General features: G+C 40.4%; 1 protein-coding gene across 2 annotated transcripts in view; it reads right to left on the bottom strand.

The window, feature by feature from the left end:
- UGGT2 (UDP-glucose glycoprotein glucosyltransferase 2) overlaps positions 1–15430 on the bottom strand; it is a 268510-nt gene that overhangs the window by 62457 nt on the left and 190623 nt on the right. For both annotated transcript variants that reach the window (XM_066580528.1, XM_066580538.1), the window contains exon 30: positions 798–882. In XM_066580528.1, coding sequence (XP_066436625.1) covers positions 798–882 — 85 coding nt within the window. The remainder of the gene's footprint in view (positions 1–797; positions 883–15430) is intronic.

The following is a 15430-nucleotide window of genomic DNA, read 5'->3' as shown; positions in this document are numbered from 1 at the left end:
AGAAAAACGGATATTGTATATAGGATATAGTATAATTGGTACAGATTTCACGCACCAAAATCGATGTCAAAATCCGGTGGATGTGGATCCACAGCAGGATCCATCCCTTCAGTTGAAAAAGTTAAATCTGCTGCGGATATCCACCAAGATCTACAGCAGTTCTCATTAGTCCTTCAGTTGTTGGCTCCTGTTTAAACTGAACGATTATCGTTCATTTGAAAATGGAGCTTTAGTTCTTAATGTTTTTTTCCCCATTTAAGTAGGTTTTGTTGGGAGAGGGTATAATCAGTTTAAATATAATTATGTCTCGATGCAATGTTTGGGTGGGGTAATTATATGCCTTATGTATATTATGATTATGTATATATTAATGCATAGAAATTATGTGGTATTGTATTAAAATAATAATTAAAAAATATCTGATTGAAAAAAAAAGACTAAATTAGCACACGCTGCATTTATTAAAATACAGCCAAGAAAAATACAGAGTACAAAATAGGCTCATCTGAAAGTGGTTTAAGAAGTGAAAGCTGATCTCAGATTGATTGCTACAGGCAACAAGGAAGGTTTTGAATGAGCAGAATATATAGTGAACCCTCTCCAAAAGACCACCTCTTTGAGGAGACCACCTCTTTATCCGCACCACAATTTCTGGGACAGATTGTTACCATATATTAAGCATACTGCACAAATTCTTTCAGAAGACCATCCTTCTAGAAGACCAATTTTGAGTGTTTGTCTCAAAGAGGTTTGACTGTAGACAAGAGAAAGGCTTGCAGTGGATGTGGAGTACTCACGTGAACTTTAATAATCTTGCTGTTGAAATTACCGAGTACCACAATCACCTCCTCTTGATTTGGTGGTGAATCTGTTCCCATGTGCCTAGAACATAATAATTACAGTGACAAGAAGTCAAAAAAGAACATCGGCAGCAGAACTAAAATGCTTCTTTTACAAGATCTGTGACGTTCAGGACTTCTGTTGTGCAGTGTTCCCAGGCCAGTCTAGTCATAATTTTCGATTGCTTGTTAACTGGACACTTAATGTGGGTGAACAGACCAGAATTGCACAAAATGGATATATCCCAAACTTCCAAACAGGATAGAAGGACATCAATGCACATACTTAAAGAAATATATATGCATGATAAACAGTGCTATAAACAGTACCAAGCGAAACAGTGCATGCATTTCCTGCAGTATCCAACTAGTGTCATCATTTGGCCTTCTGCATAAAACATTGCAAAAACAGGGCCACATGGTGTTAAATACTGCCATACAGAGCCTAGACAGGCATGCTTTTACTGACATTCGATATTACTAGCTTTATTGCAGAGATTTCCGAATCTTGAAGATCTCCCTAGCAGTTGGGAAGGATGAAAGAGGGAACCCATGAGGAGAGTACCACAAATCCGGGACTGTTCAGCTGGATCATTGACCCTTAGGGGCCTGCAACATATACTTTACGCACAAAACCAAAAAAAAAGTGAGAAAAAAGGAAATTCTTGTCTTTTAGTTTTAAAATGTTATAATGGACTACACAATTCTGCATCAGGAGCATTTTGAAGTGTTTCCTTTACCTGGTTTTCTATTTATGGTACTTGTAGATGATCTGGACTCCAACAGCAGTTGACATACAATCACAATGTGGAGTTACTTGCCAGAGCCATAGGTTCTGGGGTCAGACAGGCAGAAGCACTACATAATGTCCTCTGCTTCTATCACTGGCCACCACAGTTAGAGTCTGATCACTCTCGCTTTATATCCTACTTCATTTAGGATAGTAAAGATGAAAACTCTTCCCTCCGGTGAGGGTCATGCTTAAATCCTCTATAATAGGATGTCGTATTGCGTAATATGCCAATTCCACAATACCTCATTTAGAGGACATAAAACGTAAAAAAATTAGGTTGTCCATAATATCAATTGCCTCTACAAAGATGGTGCAGATTTCTACAATAGGACATAAGTGTACACACAGATATTTGTGGCAGCCATCAATGGAGCCTGTTCAGCATGTAGCATTTTGTACTGAATGTAATGCATGTCTGTATATGGGTTTTTTAAATTTTCTCTCTGCATTTATTACGAAAAATTACTATCCACAAGGTAGGGGTCTTGTTTTCTCCTTTTCCTTGCTATAGCATGCAATTAAGAATCCATATATAAGAGTAGATGTAATGCTGAGTTTCCCCATAGTCGCCAAAACCCCAACCACCCACGGCAACTAATGGCTGCACGATCTTACAAGCATTATCGGCTAGATCGTGTGGCCATTGGCTGTTGTGGGTAGATGGGGTTTCAGCCACAAGTGGTTTTTTCCTAAGACTATATTGCCCTTTTTATAGTTTTACAGCAGGTGCAAAAGGTACAAGTTGATTTGTGCTTCTGTGAGATTGATGACACCAGAAGATTATGCACGATCCTTAAGTGTATAGGCATGCATAGGCAGATACTGGCAGCTCACTTTATTTTGTGGTCTATGAGTAGCTTTACTTTTTAATCATTATACAATGAAAGTTAATTCATAGCATCATTTATATTTTGGTTATTCTAGTGAGGTAAATGATGTGATTAATAGATCACAGAGTGAAAAAGAATCAAATCAGTAGTAGGTTCATTTCAGGAAATAGTAGGCAAAGACTGGAAGTCAACGTGAGAATGCAAGTGGTACCAAGGCGCAAACAAAAGCCATCGGGCAGCTTTACACGGGTCAACTATTGTCTGAATAGAGTGAATGCAAGTGACAGTTACCAACTAACTGGGTGAGGAGTGAGAATTCGTTCAAATAGCAGTTTCATTTCAGCTCACCTAAAAATAGTCGCTGGTTTATTAATTATCATCTAGTGTAAAATGTTAATCATTGTCTTTCACCGACTAGCCAACAACTTTGCCAGGGGAGATATACACTTTGTTGGGCATGAGTGTCATATTGAATACTGACAGGTTCTAACTTTTATTTTTTAGAATTTTGCCCTCTCACTTAAGGCTTATTGGTTCTCGAAAACACAAATACGTGCAAATGATCCTCGACTCAACAGTCCCTGCTGGTCTTTGGAAAAAAACTCACTGCCCTGATGTCTGGCTGGTTTTAGACCACAGTGCAGAGTGTTCACTTGAAGACCGCTCATGTATTTATATGCGTTCAGAGGACTCAGCAACCAGTGAGTGTGCATTGGGGAGGGATCAAAATTTCAAATACATGCCCACCAAAAAAACCTTACGCCTCATACCCAGTTGACAAACTCCATGTAAATACTCCCACAATTCTTTCAATGATCGACAAAATTGAACAGCAATCAGTCTGTGTAAAAGCACACAAACAGTAGTTTGTACGCTTTAGCAAATATTCAGACTATAGTTGTCTCATGTAAAGGCACCCATATAGTAGCCAACAGTCAGGATCCCAACCAGGAATGAAGAAAGGGTCAACAACCAGGAATATCAGGAATGAGAGCTAGAGATGAGGAGAAGGACACTCTGGCAGCGAGGGTCATTGAACAAAATATTTAGATTTTCCACCAGAGAGACGTAACGGTGAATGCTCTGATGGATGGTGCATACACACTGAGCGGCCTTCATAGAGCAGCACTGTGGCCCTGGAATTGTTGAAATAACAGATAAATTCAACACAAACAGTAATGATGCATTTAAATTTGCAGAAAAGTCATCTAATTGTCTTAGGCACTTCTACATGGGATGATTGTTGGACGCTAAAGTGCCTGACAGCTGTTCCAGCAATAACTGCTCCTGTGCCTTCATTGCATTGCTCAGTGAATGGAGGTGAAGCAGGTCAATAAACAGGCAGTTGTTCATAGATGAACTGCCTGTTTATATACTAAATGATGAAGCAACAGACCAACAATTATTTGAGTCTACATGAACGATCCAAGAAATGATAACGATTTATCACAGATCGTTTGTTGGCTGCACATGTTACAGCAGACAATTATCATGCAAATGACTCGATCTAACAATTATTTGCTCAATAGCTGTAGCATGTAAAAGATGTAAAAGGGCCTTCAGCTTATAAAGAAAGTCTATGAAGCAAGAAATTTGAAACATTCGCACAAGGTTATATATTTACACATACACAAATAAAAATAGATATACTGTATATACACAACTCTACATGAAGGTATACACATTTCACTTCGTGAACATATGTGATCCATTGACCAAAACATTTAAGACGTGAACAAAATTGACCCTGTAACAGTCCTTCAACAAGTCCAGCCAAACACACGAACGTCTTATCCGCATCATTATTTTTGTTGAGAAAGGGAAAAAAAATACTTTATCTAGCAAAAAACAAACATTTCTAGCAAATGACATCTACCAAGCTGAGAGCAGTCTCTTCAAGCGTAATCTTTCCAAACCATGAAGACTATTTTAGGATGGCCAGGAAGTAGAGAAATGTATCACCTAATTACTGCAAGTGGATTGATAGTCCTTTCCTTAAGAAGCTACAAACAGGTAGCGGATCAGTTCCCTCCATTCTAATCAAGACCCAGCTTGTTGAGGTTGACATTTGTGAAATGGGTTTTCTTAGCATGATATGATGTGAATGGCAGTACCTCTGAATTTGCACACAAGCCGTACAGCTGCTAGGAGGATCATTATTTTGAACATAGAGACAAGCATGGAAAATATCATGAGTGCAGTGGATAAGAAATATGTTCCCAGAGCAGTGAATTGTATATCTTGTTGGAGGAAACTATAACAATGGTTTGTGCCTGAACAATATGAACTAGAGAAAATACATTTTTTGGAATACATGTATCAATAATGTTTCTAATAGGTAGATATCAATGGGCATGAACCAAAAAGTAAATTCACTTACTTGCAATATGTCTGTTGGATACATGTACCATTAAAATATTTATCGCCAAAATGAGAACAAAATTACAGTTTTGTAAAACTACTGAATTCTAATGCCAAATATCAAAGGTAATGACTGATGCAGACCTATTGCTTGACATCTTTGCTGTGTCTCATGCTATTACTTTGCTTAAAAGGAGTCATAGTGATCAATAAAAGGCAGAACATTGGCTATTGTTGAAAACACTTGGACTATCAAAAATGCTGCAAAAAGTACACAAAGAACAAATCTGATACAGGCCTTATAGATGCCTTTAAATTGGTTGTCTCATCTCAAAAACCTTTGTATGAACTCGAGTGAAGTACCTTTACCAGTTAGTGTCTCTCACTGTAGTGGATCCTGTGCGCCCATGTCTTACATGGGAAATCATAGATCCGTATGTCCACATTTATAGGGAAGGTGTTGTCAGACCTATTCTATAAATGATGTATTTATATTAAACATATTTTTAAAGAATTTTTGACGTTACTAAGTATATTTAAAAAAATAAATAAATAAAAAACTATAAATTCAGCATTTTTCTCACACTGACATCAACCATGGCTCTGTGATAGCCTGACTGCTCCCATTAAAGGAAAATAAATAGTGTGACAGTGTAAATGGTGCAAACAAGTAAAAAAGATACTGTATTCCTCCCTACAAATATGCAACGTTTCGACTTGGTAGTCTTTATCGAGCATGCTTGATAAAGACTACCAAGTTGAAATGCTGCACATTCGTATATATTTTCCTTTTTTGCACCATTTATGCTGTCACACTATTTCTTTTGCTGCATTTGGTGGATCCTTGATTTGGGCTCTGGCCTGTGACTGTGCATTTTTCATCTGCCTCGTTGGGAACAGCAATTCAGGTTGCGCTGCTGGCATACGTTTTTCTTTCTCTGCTTTCATTAAAGGGGTATTCCAGAGATTGAGTAAAATTTCCCTAATGTTTCCACTTATTGCCATAATTTCAAAGTCCATATAAATCGTTAAACTGAACTTCTGAACCTTTTTTTACCGACCTGCGCCACCGCTGTTTTCAGCCAGTTTCAGATCTCCACATTGTCATTTAAAATAGCTGCCAGGGAGTGCAAAAACGACATCTCCCATAATGTCCCATTGTCAGTTACTGACGAGTGTGCATCCACGACCGTACAAACTGTGTGGTCACAGAATATGAAGGCACTGAGCATGTCTGACCAGTAAGACAGCAAAGCATACAGGACATAACCATTGGATAGCAATGGAGAACTACGTAGGAGCAGAGACAGGTATAGCAATATGTCTTCAGCTCTGTAGAACAAGTTATAAAATTATTATACAGCAAAATTACATGTTATCGGTTTAGGAAACATATAACTTTCACTTTGAATCACTGGTATACTCTTTTATAATAGTGCCACACTGTATCTTTAAACAGTGCCAGAGTGAAACAGTGTCTGCTACAGTGCCTCATCTAAACAACGCCACTATGCAACTTCATCATAAACTGTCCACTTACCGAATGTTTGAAAAAAACAACTAGAATCAAGAAGAAAAAGGAAAAATTTCCCACATATTTTATACAAAAAAATGGTCAGTGAGAAGTCAACAGGCATCTGCTCACTTCTCATAGAAGTGATATCTATCAGCAAAGCTCAAAGACAGTGATGGACAACTCCATCCAATCTCAGAAAGTTGCCAAGTAAGCAGAATCTGCTCCGCCCGTGTGAAGCCGGCCTAAATGTGATAACATTCTGAAAGGATTGCAGCAAAACATACAATATCATTTGGATGACTGATGCAAAGAGTGTGTATGATTTTGCTCTATGAAGAAAGGTTCCATTTTTATCTGTGTCCGTGTCGCATCCATATGTGTGCAAAAAAAAAAGATGCCAAATTTCTTTCTAGCATTTCTTAGCAATGATCCATGAGTAAAGGAGTGAGAGAGGATATAATAAGTGTGTGATCTGTTTTTTTGTGCAAACCAGGTTTTGAATGGTGACTGACATCCAAGAAATTGGAGCAGAATAGGGCATGCAGTGATATTTTTTTATATATGTACCACGTCAGCCTCAATGGGTCAGTGTGCTGTCCATTTGTGTGCCTGATGATTAGCCCATGTAAAAGGGCTTTAAGTTCAGGCTGATTTGAAAGACATGACCTGAAATGATGACTTGATAAAAGCAATGACTTATTATTTGAAGACAGTATATCTGGAGAGTTATTTTTAAAACGTCAGAAGCCAGATGACTATACAATTATTTTTATTCCTATCTCAAGAATGAATCATTTGACCCCCAAATATCCTCTACAAACTCCAAATTAAACCGACATTTTCTTTAAACATTTGTCAAGACTATAGCAGAATGCTGTCCAACAATGTATACCAGAGAGCGGATTAACAGTGTCATATAAAGCAGAAAGTAGTTTTTTTAAAGACAAAAGTAGTTTCTTTTGACACCACTCCTTCCAGTTAGCAGTGTAACACCCCAATGAACTTACTGTCCGTGTGGCCGGAGGCCTAGACCTTGTCACGTGACGCCAACACTCTAATTGGACACTCAGGATGATATGCCGCAGAAATAACGGAGACAAGTCCAGCGGTAGTTTAGTAATCGGAGAGTGTGCAGATTTACTAACTTTGAAAATTGCAGTAACAACTTAGGTAACAGTTCTCTGTAACGTATTTGCAGCAAGTACACATACAATTCGAGTAAGCAGGTGTATTAGTATTGAATTGATGATGCGCCGACTTAAAAGCTCTGTCCCCCACTTTGCTGTAGAGTGATTTAACTAGACAATTTCCCCACTAGTGGATTTAGATGAATAATAGAGTTGAATTTGACTGAAGGATTTTATGAAGCAGAGGGGCAAGTGGCTGTATGCTAATACTGGCTTTGATTTCACCGGGTAGCTATATAACTCACTGTTTGTGGAAGATGGAACTCCGAAAGGTTATTCTCTTTCTCTGCTGTAGGATGCCAAGGCAGTGGGTTGTTCACCTCACTCTACCTCGGGTGACAAACGTGAAGAAACCGACTCCTCCTCTCCAACAATGGAACTGCAACCTCTCTTTATTCACACCTGGCTGAGTCTGACTAACTGTTCTCTGTCACTCCCTTTTATAACCTCTCTCTCCTTCCTGTACTTTCTGGACTCTTCCTCCTGCATAGGGACTTGTAAAGCTGCTTACTCGCCCTTGGGCTCTGCACCAGTGAAATTAAACCTGACTGTCAGCCAATGTGAAACTAGCTGACATCAGTGTTAAGATCTACGCTTAGAGCAGAAGGGGAGACAAAGGGTCTCTCCCACAGACGGCACCTTCTGTATCCATGGACGGCATGCAGACAGGTAAGACAGGACATGTGTGCGTGATGGTTCTTAAGGACCTGCTGGGCCACTACAGCAGCACTGTGGACATCTCATCAAGAGAGTGCCACTATGACTTGTAATTTTGCTTGGACAATTAAAGAGGTTGTAGAGAGTTAGAAAGGCATGGCTGCTTTCTTCCAGAAACAGCACCAACCATATCTGTCCACTGTATGTGGCATTGAAGTTGAACTTAGCATAACTCTCTAGCATAAGAGAAAATGATATAAGGGCAGACTACATGGGCCATGCGGTCTTTTGCTGTTGCCAAGCATCTTGGTTTCCATCTTTGTCACAACTGCTCTTTCCTTCTACATGTTAGATGCCGGTATCAGTAATCAGCTGGCTGGAGACTTAGAGACACAAGGCAGCACCAGAAGTAGGTTTTGAAGACTTTATATTGATCACCATTATGGCAGAAATGGACATTATTGTGCGAGTTATCACTGTGTAAAAGCTAGGGAAGATGTTGGCATTAGGATTTAATGATAAGCCAGTGTACGGGAATGCTCTGTTTTGAAGTAGAAAGAGATAGAAAAGGGGTGGAGCAAACCCGGTGTGTATGAGGGTCCGGAGCTCGGTAGGATGTCCAGAGACCAGAAGCCTCAAGGAGCTGAAGAGAAAAAAAAGAATTTAGATTTGTGTGAAAATTAACTTTACTAGGAGGCGCTGCCGACCAGTTAAAGCCACCAACTGGTGGACAAAATGGAGCGAATGGAGAAACAATACTGGTAACCCGGTGCCGCTCTCCAATGAATTTCAACAGGCAGCTGGATAAGATTTATCCAACTTCTCTCTTTATTGTGTCAATTGAAACCAGTAGATATACGTTTTGGAGTAGGCCTCTTCATTAGTCAAGCTGGGTTAGACATAACTCTTGGGGCTGGAGAATAAACCCAAAAAGTACTGATGTTACCAGAAGGCGCTGCGAGGTTACCAGGGAACACCAGGAGAAGTGGTCCTGTTTTGAAGTAGGACCTTAGATTTATGCCAAAGCAGCCACGTACCCCATGCAGCAGTCCCGTAAATCTAAGTATTGTAGACGTTTAGAGTTAAAGGCATATCCTAAGCATAGGTCATCAATAGCAGATTGTCTAGGTTCTGCCATCTGGGACCTCTGGTGATCAGCTGTTCTCCAGGTCAGTGTTTTTGTGTACTCAGCAATTTTGCTGCATGAAGCAGAAGGCTCTATACATTGCATAGTGGCCTGAATGGGTATTGCAGTCTGAGCCCCATTCACTTCAATAGGACTTGGCCTGTAGTACCGAGCTAGGCCACTGCGCAAGGTATAGAGCTGTCTGCTTCCTGCAGCAAAACTGCTTAGTACACAAAAATACCTGCCAGAGAAAACAGCTGATCCCTGAGGATCCTGGGTGGCAGACCCCTGCCGATCTGCTATTCATGACCTATCCTGAGGACAGTTCATCTATAGCTAAAAGTGGGATAACCCATTTAAAATCATCAATATTTTTGTTATTCTGGAAAAGACTTGGAAAATGGCATTTATCAAGATAACACATCCACAAAACTGAAGAACTAAAACTAAAGAGCATTTTAAATCCGGAATGCAACACGTAAGGATCAAACTATATTAAATTTTAATACACAGCGATATGAGAAAATTTACATTTTAAAATATCATTTTAATGTGAACCTTTGCAGAAATAATTTCATTAAAAGACTTTAATGACAAAAGGTATTTAAGAGACAGGACAAAGGTGATATCACTGTCAATTACCAGACCATAGATCAAAAGTGCATATCGACTCTCTGTCAAACTTAAGTCTATTATCCTGGCATTAAATATTTACATACCCTTTCAGAATCTGCTTAAACCAGTAAGAAGCACAAATTTAATGCACTTAAAGGAAAGTAGCTTTAGAAATACCAAGGCTGTGTCACACTTTATATGTCTGCAGTTACCTTTGTTCTGCTCTACTGGTCTGTATCAAATTATAACCAAAAATATCATTATAATTACTGAGGAGCATAATGAGAAGCACTTTTTAAAGTAAAATACATTATTAACAACCACACAACATAACTTCTAACCTACCAAAACGTGTCAGTGAGAACAGAACCAAATGCCAACATCCTATGTAGGCCAATGGATGGGAAAAAACAATGCTAGACTGCAAGGAAACAAAAACCACATGGTCCGCACATTCACATATGATACATTGGTCTTGCTCTTCTCAGCAAAATTAATTAAAATTAACACATGCTGTTCTTAGTTACATTTTGATCAAACTGTATAAGCTCACAAGCCTTTTATTAGTGGGTCACTGCCAGAATAGCCCCCATTCCCCGAATCTAGGCCACCACACTCTACAGACATCATAATAGCACAGTAGCAACTGCATTGCAGCAGTGCACCATGCAAACAGGTCTCAAAGCCTCACCTGTCCATGTGGTCGCAGAAACCAATGGTGGGTCCGGTCCCACAAACCATTCCCTATGCTTCTCAGATGTGGCTGTTGTCCAGCAAAAAGTTGTGGCTCACTAATGATTTAATTGCTTGCTGACATGATTAAGGGGGTATTCCACACTATTTTAGATGGGAGGGATCTGCTGCTCGTGAGTGCAGTGGGCTGGATTTTGTCATCAATGGTCAGAAGAAGCAAGGGGAGAGCTGGGGAAAGATGATGGGTTTAGTATTTTCTATGTTACGTCAATAGACACTCTGGGATTTTGGATACCAGAGAGGTAACATCTGAGCCAGACAGAGGTAGATTTTAGTGTCACTAGCATAAAGCTGGTACTGAAAGCAGTGGGACTGTATGAGCCGTCCTAGACCATGGGTGTAGACGAAGAAGAGTAGGAATCCTAGTATGGAGCCTTGAGGGACACAGACAGAGTGGGTGAGGTGAGGATGTGGTGTGTGAGTTGAAGACACTAAACGTTAGGTCAGTAAGATACAAGGAGATCCAGAAAAGGGCTAAGTTTGTGGTAAGGTTGAAGAGACTTTGTAGCAGTAGGAAATGGTTGACCGTGTCAAAGGTAGAGGACAGGTGTAAAAGGAGGAGCAATGTTTTCAGGCTTTTGCAGTTAGCAAATAGTTAGCTACTTTGGTTAGGGCAGTTTCGGTTGAGTGGTGGGGTCAGAAATTGGATTGCAGTTGGAGGAGAGGTAGGAGGACAGTTCATAGTTGACATGCCGTTCCAGAAGTTATGATGCAAAATGGAGTAGCAATATAGGGTGGTAGCTGGATGGGGAGGAAAGTCAAGGGATGTTTTTTTGAGGATAGGTGTGATGGATGGACGTTTAAAGGACAAACTAAAGATTCCAATAGTCAGCGAGAGGTTAAACAGGTGGGTTAGGGATGGGATAAACATGGTAATAAGTTTGGGGGATGAGGTGGGATGGGGTTGGGTCAAGTGCACAGGTAGTGAGGTGCCAGAGGATGGAGTAGCTGTGCAGAAGGGTTGCAGGGAATGTAGTTTGAAGCTTTCTCTAATGTTGCCAATCTTGTCTTGGAAGTGTGTTGCAAAATGCTCAGCAGACATAAGAGGGGTGACATTGGAAGATATAGAGGGGAGCAGAACATATTAAATAGCTGCCTGTGGTTGAGAGAAAAGGAGGATATGAGAATGATGAAGTACTGCTGTTTGGCAGATGCATGTGCAAATTTGAAGTTGTAATGTATACAAAAAGTGCCTCAGGATGTACACCAGGGTTGTTAACAATAATTAACACCATAATTGCCCAAAGGGCAAGAAACACCCTAGTTGGATGCCCATACTAAAAATCTAACTTTTATTGAACTGAATTAAAATACTAAGAAGCATAAACCGGAATGGAATATGAGATGTGAGATAGGGTCTGGACGGGGAAAGAAGGGGGAAAGGAGAGGAAGATGGAAACATTAAAAGTATCTATACGGACTATTTATGTTTTATTATGTTTTTTTGTTTTGTTTCTTTTTGCCTAAATTTGAAATAAGATTTATATATTTATAAGAAAATAATGGGGGGGGGGGGGGGGGGGGGGAGTGATGAGTAAGCCATATAAGGAAATAGTACAAGAGATCAGTATGTTTAATACTTTATTCCCAAGGTGGCATATCTGTAAATGCAAAGTTTTTGAAAAATATAATTGTATTGTTCCAAGATGTACTTTATTTGTGTATCTTTTTTTTGAATTGTAATGAAAAACTGTTTACAAAAGCTCAAATTAAAAAAGACATTTGAAAAAAAGAGTCATAAAAATGAAAAATATCAACACCTGCCTAGAAAAACTGGGAGCGCTAAGTCACCTATAATATATATCGTTCAATGCTGCTGCAACATGCTGTATACTGTGCTTTATAAAGCTCTTCAAAATAGCTAGTGGATATATAAGATAACACTGTTGCAGACTAATGGCTTTGCCTAAATAATATCACCAGGTCTGCAGGCTTGAGCTAAAAGAAACACAGAAATTCTTCCAACATGTTTCATCAATGTAGTGGCGTCCTCAGGGATCTGGGATTGTTAGAGGCGCACCCACCTAAATGACAGCTGTTATATAACATTCTCCCATTTGACTGACCAGTGGGAGACACTGCATGCTGAGCGGCCAATGGAGAGAAAGCTAAAGATGTAGAACAGGTCCTTAAGCCTATACAGAGTGCCTCCCTCATACACGGCCAATCCCGATGTGTGAAGATGTAATCAGCGAATGGCAGTTTGGCCTTGTGGAGCATGCTCAGTGACCCCATTCTAGAACTTTGATATTTTTTCCACTTCATTTTGTGTTGCATGCTCAGTACATAAAAGCTCATGATTTGCTCAGGGCTTTAATTCAGCTAGATACTATGATTTATAGAACATGTCAAGTTTGCATAGGTCCACATTTTAAAAACTGTCTTGTGGCCTCAGTGCTGTGAAAAGTGATTCTACAATGCTCACCATCTAAGGAGTGTCTTGTGTTGCTGATTAGACGTTCAAGGTGTTGAATCCACAGATGAAGTTTTTATATTAAGTTAAAGAGAGATGCATGTTACACTAATATATATATTTTTTCTTCAAAATGTCAGTATACACCCTCAAACATATACCTATGGCTACAAATAATGTCAGTATGTACCATCAGCGCTGCGGGTGGCGCAGACCCTAACGTATCAATTTCTGAGGGTATTCCGTAGTATACTGCATCTTCCAATCTTAACTGTTATTCATACAGAACAATTCAATAGAGCTTAAGCTGCGGGGTAATTCTGATGTTTCCCACAGACACCTATAATTAGGACAATGTATTATATCATTTTGAATGCCTTCTAGTACATTTCAATAACTAGTTCATAGGCTATGTGTCTATTTATATTGCGCGACTCCTAAGGCACACTAGTATGTACTATACCCTCCTTTCACAGGGCTTTCATACCCTACACTGGCCACATGAAAAGTTGTTAGGTGATTATGGTGAAACTGTGGCATTATAGTATCTGCATCTTGGAGTGAAAGTATGGTAGAGAGAGTCTGAGAGTGTGTGACTGTAAAGACATTTGAGACTCATACGGGAGTATGCTAGTTGGACAGGGGAAGCAATTGAGGAGCAGAGGGAGGTGAAGGTAAGTAAGCTGTGGTCAGATAGCAGGAGAGGTGAGTTAGAGAAATTAGATAGGGAGAAGAAGCAAGTGAAGATGAGGTCTAGTGTGTGGCCATCTTTATGAGTTGGGGTAGTAGACCATTGCGAGAGCCCAAAGGTTGCAGTCGATGATAGGAGTTTGAAGGCAGCCAAATGGGGTATGTCATAGGATGTGAAAGTCACACATGATGACAGTGGGGATATCAGTTGACAAAAGTGCAGAAGCCAGGAGGTGACGTGGTCAAAGAAGTCGGTGGCAGGGCCTGGCGTGCGGTAAACGACGGCCACTTGGAGGTTAGAGGGAGAGTAAATGTGGACTGAGAAAACGTCAACACAGGGCAGAGTAAGAGCTAGCAGAGGCATAATGGGAGTGAAGGTGCACATTTATGACACTGTCTAAAAGAGAAACTATCTTTGTTGACCATAGTAACCAATCACACTGCTACTTTCGTTTTGTAAGAGCACTGTGAAAAACGAAAACTACATTGTGATTCGTTGTTATGCACAACCAAGACAGTTTCAGCCACCAAAAAGATACGCTTACATAAACAAAATGAAGCGGCTCCCAAATGGAAGTCAGTCTTTCACAAAATATAATTCAGAAAGCATGTGAGAGAGCAACTGAATCTTCTTCACACAGGGAAGATTAGCTATCTGTAGACAGATTCAGATACACTATGCTTAGGAGTAGAGGCGTAACTTAAAGCTTCCGGGCCCCAATGCAAAATCTGTAACAGGGTCCCCAACTATAATGCTTTACTCATGGTACTGGAGAAGATAGGACTTATGGGCTCCCTAATGGTCCTGGGCCCGAGTGCAACCGCATCCCCTGCCTCCCCTATAGTTATGCAGCGTCTGAGGAGTGGGCCCACAGCATGGGAGACAGTGGGGTAGAGCTTAGGCCTTATCACAGGGCTCTACCATCTCCACCCTGAGGGTAGCATGGCATCTGTCCAAGTAACCAAAGGGAGGCTTTGCAAAGGGGTAACCCAATATGTGGTTTACCTTGGCAGTTGGTTGTCACTGTTGACGCCACTATCCCTTCGTCTGTGGTGAATTCAGGCAATGGAATAAAGGGTCCCCACTCACAGGGAATGATTAACTAGCAAAGCCGGGAACGATCAGCAGTGCCTCTTTATAAGTACATTTCACGCCAGCAGTAGAACAGTGCAGAAAATCACAAGGTGATGCGACAAAATCACAGGTGCCCAGAGAAATTTACAGTCCCAGTTATCTGTAGGGCTCTGGTCCTGGCACAAACTCCTTTCAAACTTTCCATCTCTCTACCAGTCAGCAATCACGTTGGCAGGCACTCCGTCTCTATCTCGATCTCTCTCTCAGTCAGCGGCATTGGATACCACCGGTAACTCCTGGGTACGACAGACCCAGGGAAGGCTAAGGTTACCCCTCAGCAGCTTCCATTCCTAGCCACACAGAACTGAAGGTGTCTGTGTGTCTCTCTCTCTTATCCAGCCTAACTGACTGGCAGACAACTCCAACTACAACTCACTACTTTTGTAAACACCTTGCATTTACATACATAAAGCACGATCATGTGACACACAACAAGATACAATTCTGAGAAATCCTTGCATACCAGACCCATTCAGTGCTGCAGCTATGCAATACACATCATATTCATGCAACAT

This window comes from Eleutherodactylus coqui, chromosome 1 (assembly GCF_035609145.1).
Source record: "Eleutherodactylus coqui strain aEleCoq1 chromosome 1, aEleCoq1.hap1, whole genome shotgun sequence".
Taxonomy (NCBI): Eukaryota; Metazoa; Chordata; class Amphibia; order Anura; family Eleutherodactylidae; genus Eleutherodactylus; species Eleutherodactylus coqui.
This window is presented reverse-complemented; position numbering and strand designations above follow the sequence as displayed.